The sequence below is a fragment of the Apteryx rowi genome, unplaced genomic scaffold (genome assembly GCF_003343035.1).
Source record: "Apteryx rowi isolate R43461 unplaced genomic scaffold, aptRow1 scaffold_56, whole genome shotgun sequence".
Classification (NCBI taxonomy): Eukaryota; Metazoa; Chordata; class Aves; order Apterygiformes; family Apterygidae; genus Apteryx; species Apteryx rowi.
Genome location: NW_020450827.1, coordinates 749208 through 764681, shown reverse-complemented (window position 1 = coordinate 764681; position 15474 = coordinate 749208). Strand labels below are relative to the sequence as shown.

Sequence of the window (15474 nt, the reverse complement as noted above, 5' to 3'; positions counted from 1 at the left end):
GGCGCGGCGGCCCCGCGCTCCGCATCCGCGGCCCGCTGCGCTGCGCTGAGCCCTGCGCGGAGCCGTGCGCCCTGCCCTGCCTTGCTTGGCTCTGCGCGGAGCCGTGCGCGGAGCGCTGCGCTGCGCGGAGAGGCGCGCTGCAGTCCGGGCCGCGCCGCGCCCGCCCCGCCTTTCATTCACAAAAAACAAGCGGCCGGGAGAGGCCCCGCCCCCTCCCCCCCCCGCCGCCGCCCATTGGCTGCCAGGGACCGGGGGGAGGGAGGGGGGGGGCGACGCAGCCGGGCGCTGCGGGGTCCGAGCCGACCTGCCCCCCTGCTGCCCCGTCCCCCTGCGTGGGACCCCCAGCTTGGCCCCCATCCTCCCCTGCACGGTCCCCGTCCTGCCGCCCTTGTCCCCCGCACCCGGCCCTCGCCCTCCCCGCGCTGCCCCCGCGCCTCCCTCCCGCATCCTGCTCGCGGGCACCGGGGGGGGGGGAGAAAGAGGGGCCTGGGCGAGGTGCCCCCCACCGTCCCCCCCGGGCTGTGTTACGCGGGGCAGAGCCGCCCCGTGCCGGGTGCTGGCTGAGCGCAGGCCGCGCTGCGGTACTGCCTTTGACGGCCACGCTGCGACGCTCCTCGCGGCCCCGTTCCTCCCCCTCGGACCCCCGGCACCCCCCGGGCTGCCCTGGCCCCCCGCACTGCCAGCCCCGGGGCCGCGCCGGAGACCGAAAACTCAGAGTCATCTTCGCAGCGCGGCTGATGGGAAGGCGCGCGGCGCGCTCGCCGCACGGCCCCGCTGCGCTGACCCCGTATATCCGCATCATGTGATGCCTCGCTGTCCTCTCTCTCGAGGCTTTCGCCTGCTTTTCTCCCCCCTCCCCTGTGCCTGCCCGGGCTAAGCTCGGCCCCCTGCTCCCCCTGCGCCGGGCCTTGCCGCCGTGCCGCTCGCCGGCTCGCGGGGCTGGCGCTGATGCAATGCAGCGTCAGGCAGCGTCAACGCTCCGGCGCTCGCCTCCCTCGCGCCTTGGCAGCCCGCTCGCGCCGGCGGCCCGGCCGCGGCCCCCGCCGCCGCTCCTCTGCCCCCGTGCCAGCCTCACCCAACTCGCAGGACGGGGATCTCTCTCTCCATAGCAGAAGGAGCCGGAGCCGCTTAGCCGGGGAGGGGGGGTCCGTTAGGCTTTGCGGCCGGGCCCGGGCTGCTTCGCAGCGCTGCCGCTGCGCCCGCGGGGGCCGCGAGCCTGCGAGGGAGCTGCCGGCCTCGCGGGAACGCTATTTATTTCCCTGCATCGGGCTGGAACGGAGGCTGCGAGCCGCCGAGCTGCAGCTTTTAGCTTTCCTCTTCGAGTGGCTCACGGGGAAGGAACATGGAAAGCTTGTTTGCCAGCCGCATGATTTGGCTTATTTGCGCTGTCGTAGCAGGTGTTTAATTGTGGCATAAAAAGTTCCTGGCAGCTTCATGGTCAGCCGAATTCCCGAATGTCCGTCCCCCCCGTACCCTCCCCCCGCTTTTATGCAAAACAAAAGCACAATTGTGACTCTCGGTCAAAACACCCGGACTCCTGCGCTTGCACAGCTAAAGCAGGGCCGTGCCTGCGCCACTCGGTGCGCAGGCAGGAGGAGAGAGCCGGCGCCGGGGGGGCCGGGCGGCAGGGGGGCTGCAGCGGGCAGGGGGCCGGCGAGGAGGGTGCGCGGCCCCGCCGCCGCCAGGTGCAGCTAGAGCCGAGGGCAGGATCGAACCGGCGGCTTTGCAAGGCAGGGAGCAAAGCGGCTGCCGCTTGCCGCCTCCCTAAGGAGCGAGTGGGCAGGGAAACGGGGCCGGAGGCGCTGCGAGGAGCGCAAACCCCTCCAGAGCCGCTCGCTCCGCAGGGCGCCGGGCTGCAAAACGCTCCCCTTTCCCTCCGCGTTCCCGCAATTCCCCTGCCTCTCGCCTGCTGCCCCCGGAGCTGGCAGGAGCCAGGCAAAGCCCTGCCGAGGCTGGCGGTGCCAACCCCCCCGGCGGCGCCCGGCACGCCGATCCCCAGCACCTGAGCAAAGTTCATGCGGGGCCTCCGGGCGGCAGGGAGCTGCCGGCGGATGCGCGGAGCCCACGGATCTGAGGGGCTGGCACGAGCTGAGGCCGCGCACCGCTCGCTGGCGAGGCGGCCGGGCGCTGCGCAGACCCTGGGGGCTGGTGCCGCCGGGACGGTCCCGCGGCCGCGGTGCCCAGCGCGTCTCCTTGCGGTGCCCAAAGCCGCGCCGGGCGCAGCGGGGATTTACCTGGCTTATCTGGCGGCAGAGCGACGCATCGCTCCGCGCCGAGGCGAACGGGAGTCAAAGAGCAAAGTGCCCAGGGAAAGCACCCGGGGAAAGCGCCGCCCGAACCCGGAGCCCCGGCCGCGCCGCCCAGCACCGCCGGAGGGGCCGGGAGCCCCCGCCGCGTACTTACAGGCTGCGCGCCATCGCTGCCATCTTCACGCCGCGGCGACCTTTCTCTTGGGTTTCCATCTCTTTCTCGGGGCAGGTTCTGAAAGGAGACGATGGAAAGGCTCTGTGGAAATGCCCCAAAGTAGGATTTACCCCCCAAAGCTGCCCCTGCACATCGCCACCCCAACGCCTGGAGCACAGAAAGCCTTCAGGTAGGCAAGCGCTGGCCTGGCTGGAGCTCCCTGCGTCCCGGCGCCGGTGCCGCTCTACCTCCCATCCTCGCATCCTGCTGCCGGGGCTGTTCCCCCCGTGCCACCGCCATCGACACCCAAAGCGTCCCCCTTCGCTGCGGGCACCGGCCGAGCCGGGAAGCTCGTCAGGGCGCCGCCGCGGAGCTCGAATCGCTGCACCTTACCCTCGGGCTAGGCACCTTCCCCGCGCTCCCGCGCGCCCCGTGCGCCGAGCCCTCCGGCGTGTTTGCTTTGGCAAAGGCTCCCGTGCCGCCAGCTCCCGCGAGGCCGCGCCGCTGGGCCTCCCCCTCCTTCCCCCAGCTCCGTGTCAACCTGCCTGCGCACGTCCCGCCGGAGCAGAGTCCGGCTGGCAGGCGAGGGCCTGGCACCGCGGGACCCGGCTTCCCCGGAGCTCGGGGCTGCGTTTCCCGTGGGGAGGCAGCGCCCTCGCTGCTCCGACAAACTGCTCTCCTTCCCGGGCGGCTTTCCCGCGGGCTCCGAGACCCTGGTGCCGGGAAAGCCCAGCGCCAGGGGAGCTCTGCCTTCTCCCACCGCTGAGGCTGCCTAACACGCTGGCCAGCCCGGGAGGGAGACGGCGTCTTGGACAAACCATTTTTACGGACTTAATATCCGTTTGGGCCCAGCAGGAGACAGAAGTATCCAACCAGGACTTTGCAAAAATCGCAGAAGCCCGACCCGACGGCGGTGGGGAAGGCAAGCGGGGAAAAGGCTCCCGCGCTGCGAGAGGTGTCGCGGCGGGGATGGCGGAGGGGAGCTGCCAGCGCTTTGGGATGGGAGCGGATTGGGAATGAGAGTCCGAGAAGCAGCCCACGTCGGCGTGGAGGAGAGGGGAAGGCGTAAAACAAGCGAAAAGAGCATTTCTCCAGCGTTCCTCCCGTGCCCCGCAGCGCTGCAGGGGAGGGGGCCGGCGGGGGGCTCCCTGCAAGCGCACCGCAACGCTCGCACCCGCGGCGCGGCCCAGCTCCGCTCGCGGATCCCTCTCTCGGGGCTGCGATGCTGCCACCTGATACGGCACGGCGCTGGCTCGTCCTGCCACTGATACCGCTGCGGAGCCTCAGCGGTTCATCCGACACTTTATCAATATTTAAACCCCAAAGGAGCCGTGTATTCCTGCACGACGCCGGCGGTGTGCCTATCCCCCCTGTGCCCCAGCGGAGGGCTAAGGAACATCTGGAGCATCCCAGACAGATCTGCCCTTGGCACCTGCAAACCTGCTCAGGGCAAAATCCGAGGCCTCGGGCCACGTGTCCGGGATACCTGGATCCCCCAACTGGGACACGTGGGATTGACTGAAGTGTTTGGTGCAGGGAGCGGTGCCTGTAGGAAACCGCAGCTCGCGGCCGTCTGTCCAGCTGTTTCCCTGCTGGCGCCAGGGAGTTTCTGCGGGTGCACGGCAGCCCCGGTGCCGGCGGGGAGGGCTGCAGCATCGGCACGAAGCCTTCGCCGCCGGCCGGCGGGATTCACGGCCTCGTGCAGCATCAGGAGCTGCTGACGCCTTGCGAGAAGCCGTGAAAAGCCTCTATTTGGGGAAAGCTCCTCTTGGAGCAGCACGTCCCGTGGCTTCCCGCTTCCCTCTGCTCCTGGCTCCCTTGCTGGGGGAGCGGTGCAAAAGCAGGCCGCGAGGCTGCCGAAGGCCGGCCGGCCGCCCGGAGCGTGCAGCGAGCCGCGGCGCCCGGGCAGCCCCGGAGCCGGCACGGCGCCGCGTTCAGAAAATAACTACAAATCAAGGCAGCAAGAATCTGTTTCCAAGCAACTGTCTCCAGTAGGGATGAGGGATGGAGAGCGCAGGAGGGGGAAAGCTGGCGCTGCAGAGGGAGCCTCTCTGCAACCCCGTCCCTGCAGCTTTCGAGGACCCGGTTTGCAACCGGTTCTGCCTCTGGGCAGGAAGGCGGATGGACGCCTCAAAACCGTGCTGAGCTGCGCCCAAGCAATCGCCGTCCAAAAAAAGCTGCAGAAGCCGTGGGTGGCATCCAAGTTTCTTCGATGCACTCGCTGGCTCCATCCCCTTGCAAAAAGCCCAGCGCCTCTCCGGGCTTTGGGGCCTTTTCCCCCCCGGCGCCTCCTGCCTTCCCGCAGGCGGGAGCGTCTCCGCGCTCTGCGCCCTCCAGCTCTGCACTAACGCGCGTTTTGCCCCGGCGCCGTTCCAGGTGCGCCTGGGCCCGGCGGCACCGTTCCCGGCGCCGTTCCCGCGCCCCTCGGCACCGCCCAGCGGGGCCCGGCCGGCAGCGGGGCCGTGGGGCGGACGGGGGCCGAGGGCACCAGCCGCTGCGGGGGTCTGCGCTAAGGTTTGCAAGGGGCCGCGGTGGTTACCTGGGCGGGGGGCTCGTGGCGAGGAGCCCCCGGGCTGCGCTTCCCGCTGCTCTCCGGCGTGCCGGGCACCGGCGACGGGCGCTCGCGGTTGCTGCAGGTGGTAACTGGCCCGGGCAGGCAGGATCCATTTTTATACGCTTGCCCATGTGATCTAAACAAATGCCCTAGGGATGAGTTTTTGCACTGACACAAGTAAAGGGGCCGGGACTAAAACCTGTTGAACCACAATCCGGGCTCGGCGGAAAGGAATTTTCCACTTGGAGCCATGGAGCCCGGCTGCGTGCGGCGGCATGCTCCCGGCCCGCCGGGGTACGGACGCGCAGGGGGGGACGCAAAGCGCGTTTCCCATTTCACCGCCCTTCCACAATAATGCCGCCTCTTTTAGACTCATTTTATTAGTAGATCTTTAAACATTCCTAAATAATTCCCATTTTTGCAGCCAGAGAAGATGAACACGGATAGTCGGATGGAAGTGTGAAAGTATATGTTAAAGCCATTCGATAAGATGTAAATTGTGCAAATAAATGCTATTTCTCCTACAGCTTGGGGAAGAAAATGCAGCAGAAGATGCCGCCCGGGATAAGAAGCGAAGCGGAATCCTTCGCTCCAAAAAGAGCGGCTCTCACCGCAGCCTCTGGGCTTGGCATTGCCTCCCCTGCAGGAGCCTGGCGGCGCGTTCGGGAGGCCTGCGGACCCCTCCGAGGGGGGCTCCCGGCATCAGCTGCCAGGTGAGGCCGGCGGAGGAGACGCGAGGGTCGGGAAGGGAGGGAGGGAGGGAGGGGAGCAGGCGGTGGGGAACGGGAAGGGCACGAGGCCCCGAGGAGCTGCGGTGAGTTGGTGGGACCCGCCGGGCTGGGGAAATGAGCAGGGGCCGCGGGAAAGGAGAGGAGAGGAGAGGAGGTGACTCAGGGCCTGCGGGTGAGTCAGGGGGAAAGGACGGTGCCGACGGGCTGACGAGGAGCAGGCGGCCGCGGGATTAAAAGGAGACGGGAGGCAGCTGCAGGGGCCTGGGCTGGACCAGCACCGTTTGGGCTGCTCTGTGAGAGGGGACCGAAGCTCTTTGCGTGGAGAAGCGCTCTGTGCAGGTACTGATTCTGCGGCTGGCAGGCGAGCACGTGCTGCTCATCACATGCATGGGATTTTCTACCAGTGCAGGTGTTGCCTCACCTTCTAATTGGGATGCTGTTGCGCCCCGGGCGCCTCTGTGCCGGGGCGTGCGGCTGCTGCTTAGTCATGTGCGCAGCATGTTCCCACGGGAGGCAGCGTGTTTTGCTCGGGTCCTGGGGGAGCCCTGGCAGTTTTAGCTCAGCGCTGGTGTGCGCGGGGAAGGACCCTGTTTTGCTGTGCCGGGGTGCAAGGGAGGGTGCTCCCTGCCCAGAGCGGTGCTGGCTTGCGGCTGCCAGCTCTGTGCACCTCCAAGCAACCTGCGAAATGCTGGGCTCTATGAGCTGCGGCACCAGCCCCTGGCCCGGCTGCAAGGGGCTGCCTGGCTCGGGGCTCGTCCTTGCTAGTGCAAGGTTTGCTGGGGGTGCTGCGCGCCCGGTCCGTGCCATGGGGGTAACCGTGGACCCTGGGTGAGGAGGGTGGTGGGTGCCAGGGGTCCGGGCTCAGCCTGCGATGGGGCTTGCAAAGAGCCGTCGGGGTCCCGTGCCGAGGGGGAAGGGCTGGTGGGGTCATTAGCTGCTGGGGACCCAGGTGCTGCTAACGAGGCCAGGCTGAACCTGCAGAGCGGTGGCAGCTCCCCAGGACGGGAGCCCCCGAGCCAGCTCCAGGGAGGTCCAGCACCTACCTCTGAGGCTTCCTGCAACTCCCCTGAGCTCATTAAACCTGTGTGACCCCCTGCTGCAGGCCAGTTAAACCCATTTAAGGAAGGTTAAGACAGTTTAGATGCTTTGGTGCTTGATGCGATGGTTAATCAGGTGTAAGCGCATCTACATCTGGGGTTTGGACCAACTCAACCCTCTTGCCTCCCCCTGCCCCGTCTGCAGGCTCGGGGTGCAAGGTCCGGCTGCGTTCCGGGCTGAGATGGTCTGGGGAAGAGGCGGAAAATAAGCTGAGGGCTGAAGGGAAGAGCCACACGCGGGCTGGATCTGCAACGGCGCTATTTATTGGTGTCCCTGCTCAGCCGGCCTCAATTCCAGTCGGGTCCCTGCGCCTCGCCGGCGGGGGAGCGAGGGGCTGCGGCGTCGGGGGGCCGAGGGCAGGAAAGCGGAGGGGCCGGGGCCGCGGCGGCTCCCCGAGCCCCGGCGGGGCTGGCGTGGGGCTGCGCTTGGCATCGCCTGAGTCAGCGCAGAGGATGTGGCCTTCCTCATCCCCGGGCTCCTACTCGTCATCTGGCAGCCTCGGGGCTTTCCCACGGTGGCGTCGGCCCTGCCTGAGAGATGGCAGGCACCGGTAATGGGGGGGTGTATGGGCTGCTGCTGCTTTTTCGTCTGTTCTTTCCCCCATCAGCATTCGCTAAAGGGCTGCAACCTCGGTACCACCTTTGCCGTCATCTCAGCACCACCATTGCGTCTTGCAGGCAGCAGCCGGGGCCTTGGCACAGCTCTGAAGGGCGATGCCGAGTGCCTTTCCCCGTCTCCGGGACCCGGGAAGCATCCTTAATGCCCGAGATGTTTAAGCCTGAGCGGCGAGGGGGAGATGCTCCCCCGGTGCCTTGCAGGAGCCGCCCGAGCAGGCGCGTGAAGGGCCGGGCGCAGGCGCGAGCTGACCGCGTTAGCAGCGGCTTGGCAGGCGCCGCGGCTCAGCCGAGCGCTCGCCAGCACCGCTGGGAGCCCAAGAGCCGTGCCAAGCTGCAGAGCTGCTGGCGCCCGGGGAGCGAGGCTCCTGCACCGCGCTGCGCCTGCCTTGTGACTGCAAAACCAACGCTCTTAATATAGGTCAAATGAAAGCGTTATTCCCAAAATAGAAGCCCTTCCCCGGCGAGCGCTGCAGCTCCGGCGGCAGCAGTCACAAGGTGCCTGCGTGGCCGGGGGCTCCGGCAGGTGCCTTTGCGTGACGGCTGCGGGGCGCCCAGCGCGCGAGGGTGGCCGGCTCCGTGCCCTTCCCGACTCCAAGGTCACCTCCTGTAAGCCTTGCTCTGGAACCTGCCACGCATGCTGGAGCGGCTGTGTGACCCTCCCCGAAACGCGCTGGCCGGCTCCGGGAGAGGTGCTTGTGCCGGGGCGAGCAGCCCCATGCTGTGCCGGGCTGCAGGGCTGGCGGCAGCGCTGCTTGCATGCAAAACCGCAGTGAAGCAGCTGGCTCGGCGCGTGCAAAGGCAAGTGCCGGTGCAGGAGGAGCTTGGGCTCGGGGCTGCATTAAATGCTGCCTGGGGGTGAAACACGCTCCCTGCTCTTGCTGTGCTTCCAAGCTGTGCACGGTGGCCCCTCCGCGGCAAAGCAGCGCCCGGGGCTGCAGGCTGGTGCTCGGCCTGTGCTGCATCGCCCGAGGAGCCGGTGGGGCTGTGACGGCCTGAGCGATGCTGCTGCTCCCTAACGAAATGAGCAGCCCCGTCTGGGGTCAGGCCGCTGCGCAGCCCGAGTCTCCTGGACACGACGTGCCAGAGCTCCCGGAGTGCCGGCTGCTGATAACACCTCGCCTCCGGCAGCCGGGAGCTGGGTTTGCTCGCTGGCATCTGGAGCTCAAATCCTGCTGGGCTCAGGGGCAGGAGCCTTCCCGAAGCCTTAGCAGCTTCAAAGGGCTCAAAGCATCATCTGTCCCCTCCGCTGTCTTATAACGACTGCTGCTCCGTTCGCTCTGGCAGCGGGTTTGGATGGCAGTGCCGAGGGGGTGGAGGAGCAGACTGCTGCCGTAGCTCAAAACCCCCTTAGCAGCTCCGGCCGTGCCTTGCCTGCGGTCATCAGGACTCTGCTGGTCGTGACGTGGTGGCACTTAATCCAGCGTGACTGAACCCAGCTGCCTGCTGGAAAACGGGGCAGACGGCAGCAAGAGTTCAGGCTTTAAAAAAAAAAAAAAAAAAAGGGAAAACAGAAATCCTCTCTGTTAATCTCCGAGGCTGGCTGCCTGCTCCCACCGCGGATCTGCTCCGTGGGAACTGCCCACGGCATTCCGCAGGCCTGCGCCAGGCGCTGCCCTGGCAGCCCATGTCCATAAGCGCTTTCTGCAGAGGGTGATCCAGCCTCGGAGGTGCCTGTTCCGGGGGTGCCTGGGGCTTTTTGGGGGTGTGAGTGAGCAGATTGCTCTGCGTTCTGCCTAAGCAGCTGATAAATGTTGCAAAGACCCAAATATAGGTTCAGCTAATGAACTCGCTGCACTTGCGTTGGAGCTAGCGGTATAATCCGGCTCCCCCCGAGCGGGTTCAGCCTCGTCTTATTGCAGTGAAACATGAAAGGGCTCGTGCTGCCTCTGCAAGAGGACTGGCTGACCTCGTTTCTGTTCGAGGTGCTTCTGGCGCTATCGAACACTCCTGCTCTGGAACTGGAAGTGCTTTTTAATGTGCGGCTCTTGCTGGCTCTGCGAAGGAGAAGACCCCTTATCGGTGGGGCGGTAAAAGCACCGATCGGTACAAAACCAAGCTCTTGGTAACACGCTTCGCAGCCCCAATTTTGCAATCGCTCAACTTCAGCTCTTGGCCAAGGGCTGTTTCTGGTTTCTGTAGTGGCTCTCGCAGCGGTGATAACCCCTGGACCTCGCGTGGCAGCAGCTGGATCCATCCAGGAAAGCTGGGCAGCTCCTGAGCCAGAGGGAGCAGTTGTGCCTCCTTCATCTGCCCAGCTCTTCCCAGAGCCTTAAAACTGCCCGAGGAGCGCTGGCCTTGCCAGCTGGTGCGGATTTACGGCCAAATGCTTTTAATTCAAAGCGCTCTTGTCCTGCGGGTTGGCTCGGGCAAGAGGAAGATGACCTTGTGGTCCATGCTGAATGGCACGTGAAGCTGGAAGGGAAACTGTGAGCCATGTAAGGAGGGAAAGGCGTGAGCAGCTGGCGAGCGGGTGAGGTTACGCCGGAGGTGCAGCAGTGTGACCAGGGAGGGAGGATGTGGTTTTCTGTTTCCTTTGCTGGTTGCCATGGAAAAGCCATCAGAAAGCCGGGCTTCCTGCGGCACGGGGCTAAGGGAATTCCCCTGGCCGCAGCTCTGCCAAGTCCTCCGCTCCCTGCGGTCGCGCCGACGGGGATCGACAGCATAAACATGTTCCTCGGCCGTTAGGCAGAACAGGACTGGAGGAATTCATATGCATTTCTTGGGTGCTTTGCAGCTTGCAAGACCCTCTGCAACAAGAGAAATATGTTATCAGTGACCTATGTGGGGAAACTGAGGCAGGGAGGAGTCCAAATCCTGCAAAACTGATGCAGGACCTTGAAGGGAGCTCAGGTCTGTCTGCAATGCCTGGACCACACTAGCTTTCTGGGGACTTGCACAGCTGGTAGGAGCATGTTATCGCCCAGAAACACCTCTGCCCCTCGTGCAGTGCAAAAAGCCTCCGTGCTCATGAGTGCAGGAGCAAAACAATCGTCTTCCTCTGCTCTGCAGCAAGCAGGGGATAAAGTTTCTAATGAACTTTTGTGGTGAGATATGCAACTTCCCTGCAGCATAAAACAAACTGGAAGGAAAAAAAAAAACGTGCCAGGCTTCCTGTGTCATGGGGCCGGAGAAATTCAAGCACACCAGCGCTTTCCTCTCCACCTGCAAGCAATTAACCTCTTGTGAGCCCTGAGGTTACTTAATAATTTAATGGAGGTAAATTTATATTCCATGGAATAAAACAGCTTTGTTTAACAGAAGGATTTGCTGCTGGGTGAAGTCAGGGAAGAAACCCTATGGCAGATTTTAAACAGGACTGGTTAATTTTAAACTAACATCAACAGGAAGCTGCCTGTGTTGGGGTGGGAAACTCCAAAGCTCACAAGCAATGTGTGTGTTTTTGGCCAGCCTTTTGCAAACGGATTATGGCGAAATGCTGATTTGGAAGTGGGTGTTTGGCTTTAATGAAGCCCAAACGTTAAGTAAACAAACGGTATCAGCGGGGGACTTTCACGTGCGTGTGCTATCTTCAAAGCTGGTCAGATTAAGTCAACATCTCTGCGGTTCCTTGGTCTACTCTGATTTTTTTGGCAGAGCAGCACCCGTTCTGCGGTGGAGTTGAACAGCCGTGTCCTGGCACTCGGTGCTCCCCGGCAGGTACCAGGGGACCCGGATAACAGCTCGGCCTTGGCCTCACCGGCCTTTGCAGGGGTTTTGGAAAGCTACTGTCCGCTTTCCTTGGAAAGCACGCGTTTTGTGGTCTTGCACTCGGCCGGCGTGTTCGACTCTGTTCTGCGTGCAGGTGCTTTGGCTTTCCCATGCGCCCTGCTGCGGTTTTTAAGCAAGCCACAACACTCTCCCTTCCTCCCCCTTAAGGTAGTTTTGCTTTAAAAAGTCCTTCCCGCGGGCTGCACCGAGCCCCGCGTCCCGGGGAGGGCTGCGGATTTGTGCCCTCGCTGCTGCCGTCGCAGCAACCCTCCCAAAGGCGACCTCGGAAAGAGGCGGCTTCCTACCTGTCCCCTTGCCAGCAATGCCGCGGGGAGGAAAAGGTCGGGTTCACTTTGCAGCGAGAAGTGTTTTGCGCCCAGTTTCACCAAGCTCTTCCCCTTCCTGAGAAACAGGAGGGATTGGGTGGCAGTGCACTTAAGGCTTTGCAAAGAGAGAGAAGCCTGGGAAGCATCCGCTTGCCTGGAAGCAGAGGGGAAGAGCTCGCTCTTGAGCGGGGAGAAATCCTAGAGTAAAATATCTTCGCCAGCTCCGCTCGCAAGCCGCGCGGCCCTAGCAGCGCGCTGCAGGCTGAAAGATGAGATTCCCGGCCCCGACTGCATAGCCGGGAAAGAAGGTGCAGCTCCACCTGGGCCGCTTCTGCTCGAAGGGCTCTGCTCTGCCTTCCTGATTTTACAGAAAGCCCCGGCTGGCCTGTTCGCAGGCCTTGCCGTGTCCCTGGCTTCCACTGCGATTTGGGAGACTACCCGCGGGTTTGCATGCCGCAAGGGGAGGCGGTTTGCACCCTGCACGGATGGTAACGGGTCGCCCCAGGGTGGCTGACGCAGCCCGGTTCCTGGAGGAGAGGCGCCTTGGTGTGCAGCGCCCGTGGGCGCCGATGCTCCCGCCGCCCCGTTTCGGGTACCAGGGCTGCGGCAGCGTCAGCCCTCTTGCTGAATGTGCCCTTCTGACGCTTAAAGTAGAGGTGAAACCCGATTGCATTGGTTCACCGTGGCGCGAGCCGCTTGGGGAGAAAGATCCCCTTGCCCACCTCTGCAGCCGGCGTCTGTCCCGGCAAAACCGAGAGGAGCTCTGCCCGAGCCGCCTTCCCTCCTGCCGCGGCTTTCGGCGAGGCCGTTGCGGGACTTCCTTCGGAAACGCTTTCCAAAAAAAAAAAATATCGGCAGCGATGCCCAGGGATGCCGTGCCGGGATCTAGTCCCCGCTTGCAACAGCAGGCAAAGTCCATTTCTGCGGTCCTGAATCACGCAGGCCGGTGCCCTCGGCTCCGATGGGAAGGGAATTACTCACGCGAGTTAGTGTTTGCAGGATCAGGGCTCTAATTATGGGGTTTGCCCATCTCGGAGCGTGGGAACAGGGAGCCCATTAGCCCCTAAACCTCAAGATCATTCCCATTACATTAATGTTTCTAATTAGTTAAGCCTGATGCCTTTTTCTCACTGCAATGACAGTGGTGCTAGTACTTACTCGTGTTCGCTCTGCGTGCCGGTGCTTCATTATATAATGATACAGTATGTGTTGTAATACCGATTCCCAGCTGACAGCGTGTGTGTTTTCTTTCTTTTTTTTTTTTAAATTTTTTTTCTGTGTGTGCCTCATCCCGATCTGATGAGCCTGTCGTCTTCCTTGCCTAGCGCAAATGAATGTTTGGGGCCGCATCCTTTCTAATTAACTGGGAAGTTGTCAGCGGGTGTGAAATTGGAGCCAGGGTGACTCGGAGAGGGTTGTTGCAGGGCCGGCCGGGCACAGACCCGTCACCGCTCGCTCTTCACGGGAGCGGAGCTGCCCTTGCCCCTCGCTGCGCCCTGGTTCCCGTGCTGTGTTCCCGTGCCCCGTTCCAGCCCCTTTCTCCCTCCGGGGAAACCATCTCCGCGGCAACCTGAAAGCTGCTCTGGGTTCTCCCCGGGCGCTGCACTCCAGTCCCAGCCGTGCTCCCTGTGCTGGGCTCCCACTGGGTAGGTGCCTCGCAGCACCCGGCTCTCCAGGGCACCGCCGGCTTCGAGCTGGCTCGTGCAGACGAGCTAAATCCTCGTGCTCCTCTCCTGGCAAGTGCCCTCGAGCTGCCTGGGGCCAGCGAGGTGCCGGTGGGAGCGTGGCGTCGCTTGCTGATGGCCTTGGGCGTGCTGCAACCGAGCGTGGTGCCCCCTTTTCCCTCTTTTCCGTCATGTTACCGCATCCTGGGAAGAGCGGGAGGGGTGTCACGGGGAGGTGAGGGCTCTGCCCCATGCCCACGGTGTCGGCAGCGAAGGCGGCTGCTGCCTGGTGTGATGGGGGCCGGTGCTCCGGGACTGGCCAAAGCCCAAAGCGGGGTGCAAGGAGGGTCTGCGGGAGGCGGCGGCAGCAGTGATGCCGCGGTCCCGCTGCCCGGGGAGGACTGACCTGTCGCCTGGTCCCCGCAGGGCGCGATGGAGCTGCTGCGCGCCGCGCTGCTGGCCGCCGCCTTGCTCGGCACCGCCGTCCGGGCCGAGGAGACGCCGTGGGGCGACGGGCATCCGCGGACCTGCTTCTTCGAGCTGCTGAGCAGCCTGGACAACAAGTTCTGCAGGTGAGCGGCTCCCGCTTCTGCTTCCCGCGCTACGCCGGGGCCTTGCAGAACTGCCCGGTGCGAGCGCCCGCTGCGGCGGTGCCCGCTGCGCCGCGCGGCTTTGCGCTGCCTTGTGCAGCCCAAGGTCCTGCAGCCTCTGGCTGCTGCTAGCGGCTCCCTGGTCCCTTTTGCAGAGCCTGATAAAACGACTTGCACAGCCGAAGCTGGACATGACAAATGTTTTCTGCAAAAAAAACTTTGGTGGAAGGAGGCTAGTTTTGGGGAAGGGAAATCCTGCAATAGGACATTCTGCAGACCCCAGAGCTCGGCCCGCGGGACAGCAGCCGAAAGGAGATGTTGCGCTGCGAAGCAAGGGCAGGGGAGAGGAGGAGGCGCGGGGAGGCTGTTTTCCCAGCGCTGCAAAACAGGCAGCTCTCGCTCCCAGGCTTGATAGTGCTGGTGCATCGCAGGCTGAAAAGCTGCCGCAGCGAGCAGCCAGCGAGTGCACCCTTTATCAAGTGTTTTGGATACTGAAGGGCCTTGGTTTAAGCTTTTGAAGGCTTCTGCGGGCTGCTGGATAGAGGGGAAGAGCCGGGAGGCTGCGGCACGATAAACACCGCGAGCACGTGCCGCTTGCTTTCCGTGGGGGTTTCTTAATGTGCAGCATTAGTAGGAGCAGCTGCATTAAAAATATCCTTTCTGCTACTTGAGTTAACCAAAATGCTCTCTGAATGTGAATAACTTGAAATAAGCCTCCAAGGCAAGCAGGGACTTGACTTCCCTGGCGGTTAGGTTTCTTCCTAGCCCCGGTTTCCTCCCATAGCTCATGAGTTGCTCCCTTACGTGAGATAACGCAGAAGGGGAAAACGCTCCGAGCCGGGGAATTGCCCGACCCCTCGTCGCAGCGTCGGTACCCGAAACACCTGGGCCGCTCGGCCCCGCGTTCATGCCGCCGGTGGGAAGAGGGCGCCCACTCATTCCCTGTCTTTCCAGGGGGGATTTGGAAGTCATCTACCCCGAGCTGGGCGACGTGGGCTGTACCTACATCCCCGAGTGCCGCCAGTACAGGCAGCGCATCAGCAGGGAGTGGAGCAGCCCCCGGGTCCGGTACCCGCGGGCGGACAAGGTAGGGACACGCCGTGCTGTGCCGCGGGTCGCCCCGACGGGAGGCGCAGCCGAAGCGCTCGCTGCAGAAGCGTCGCGGGGACACGTGCGTGCGGGGAGCCGGCGCCGGGCAGAGACACCCAGTGGCTGGCGCGCGGCGGTGTCGGCGGCTCCCGGCCTTCGGCCGCTGGCGCGAGGAAGAGGGGCTTGGACGCGGTTTGCTTTGGCACGGGCAGCTCCGCGCCGCTCGCCTGCGGCTGTCGGTGCCCGCAGAGCCCTGGGGCTGCTGCAGCTCTGCTCGTGCTAGTGGTGAATCCCCCTTCTGCCTTTCCAATGACTTTCTAATCTCTTCCTTTCCCAGCGCTTCAGGATTTTGGTTGGAGGCTAAGCAGTGGGCAACCTCTGACCTGTGTTTTATAGAATTATATCAAAACACACAAACATAGGTGGATTTTTTTGTAATCTCTTGTAAAACTTCTCATATGGGCATAAGTGTGTGCGTGCTTTGGCTTGGCGTTTGCATTCCTCGCTGGTGTCCCCATCACCCGTGTGACCTGCGTCTGCCTGGTGAAACCCAGGTAACGAAGTGGAGACGACATCAGGCCGCGGAGGCAACGTAAAACGCACATGACGGTGGGGGGGTTAACGTGATGGGGGGCGACTGCAGACTTTTGGTAACCGTAGGCACCCGGTGGCTAGTGCAAAGTCTCGCTGGGTT

General features: G+C 63.7%; 1 protein-coding gene across 1 annotated transcript in view; it reads left to right on the top strand.

Annotated features, from left to right (window-relative positions):
• The first annotated feature begins 13533 nt into the window (after positions 1-13533).
• PEBP4 (phosphatidylethanolamine binding protein 4) overlaps positions 13534-15474 on the top strand; it is a 61704-nt gene continuing 59763 nt past the window's right edge. The window contains exons 1-2 of the mRNA XM_026081684.1: positions 13534-13673; positions 14646-14778. Coding sequence (XP_025937469.1) covers positions 13534-13673; positions 14646-14778 — 273 coding nt within the window. The remainder of the gene's footprint in view (positions 13674-14645; positions 14779-15474) is intronic.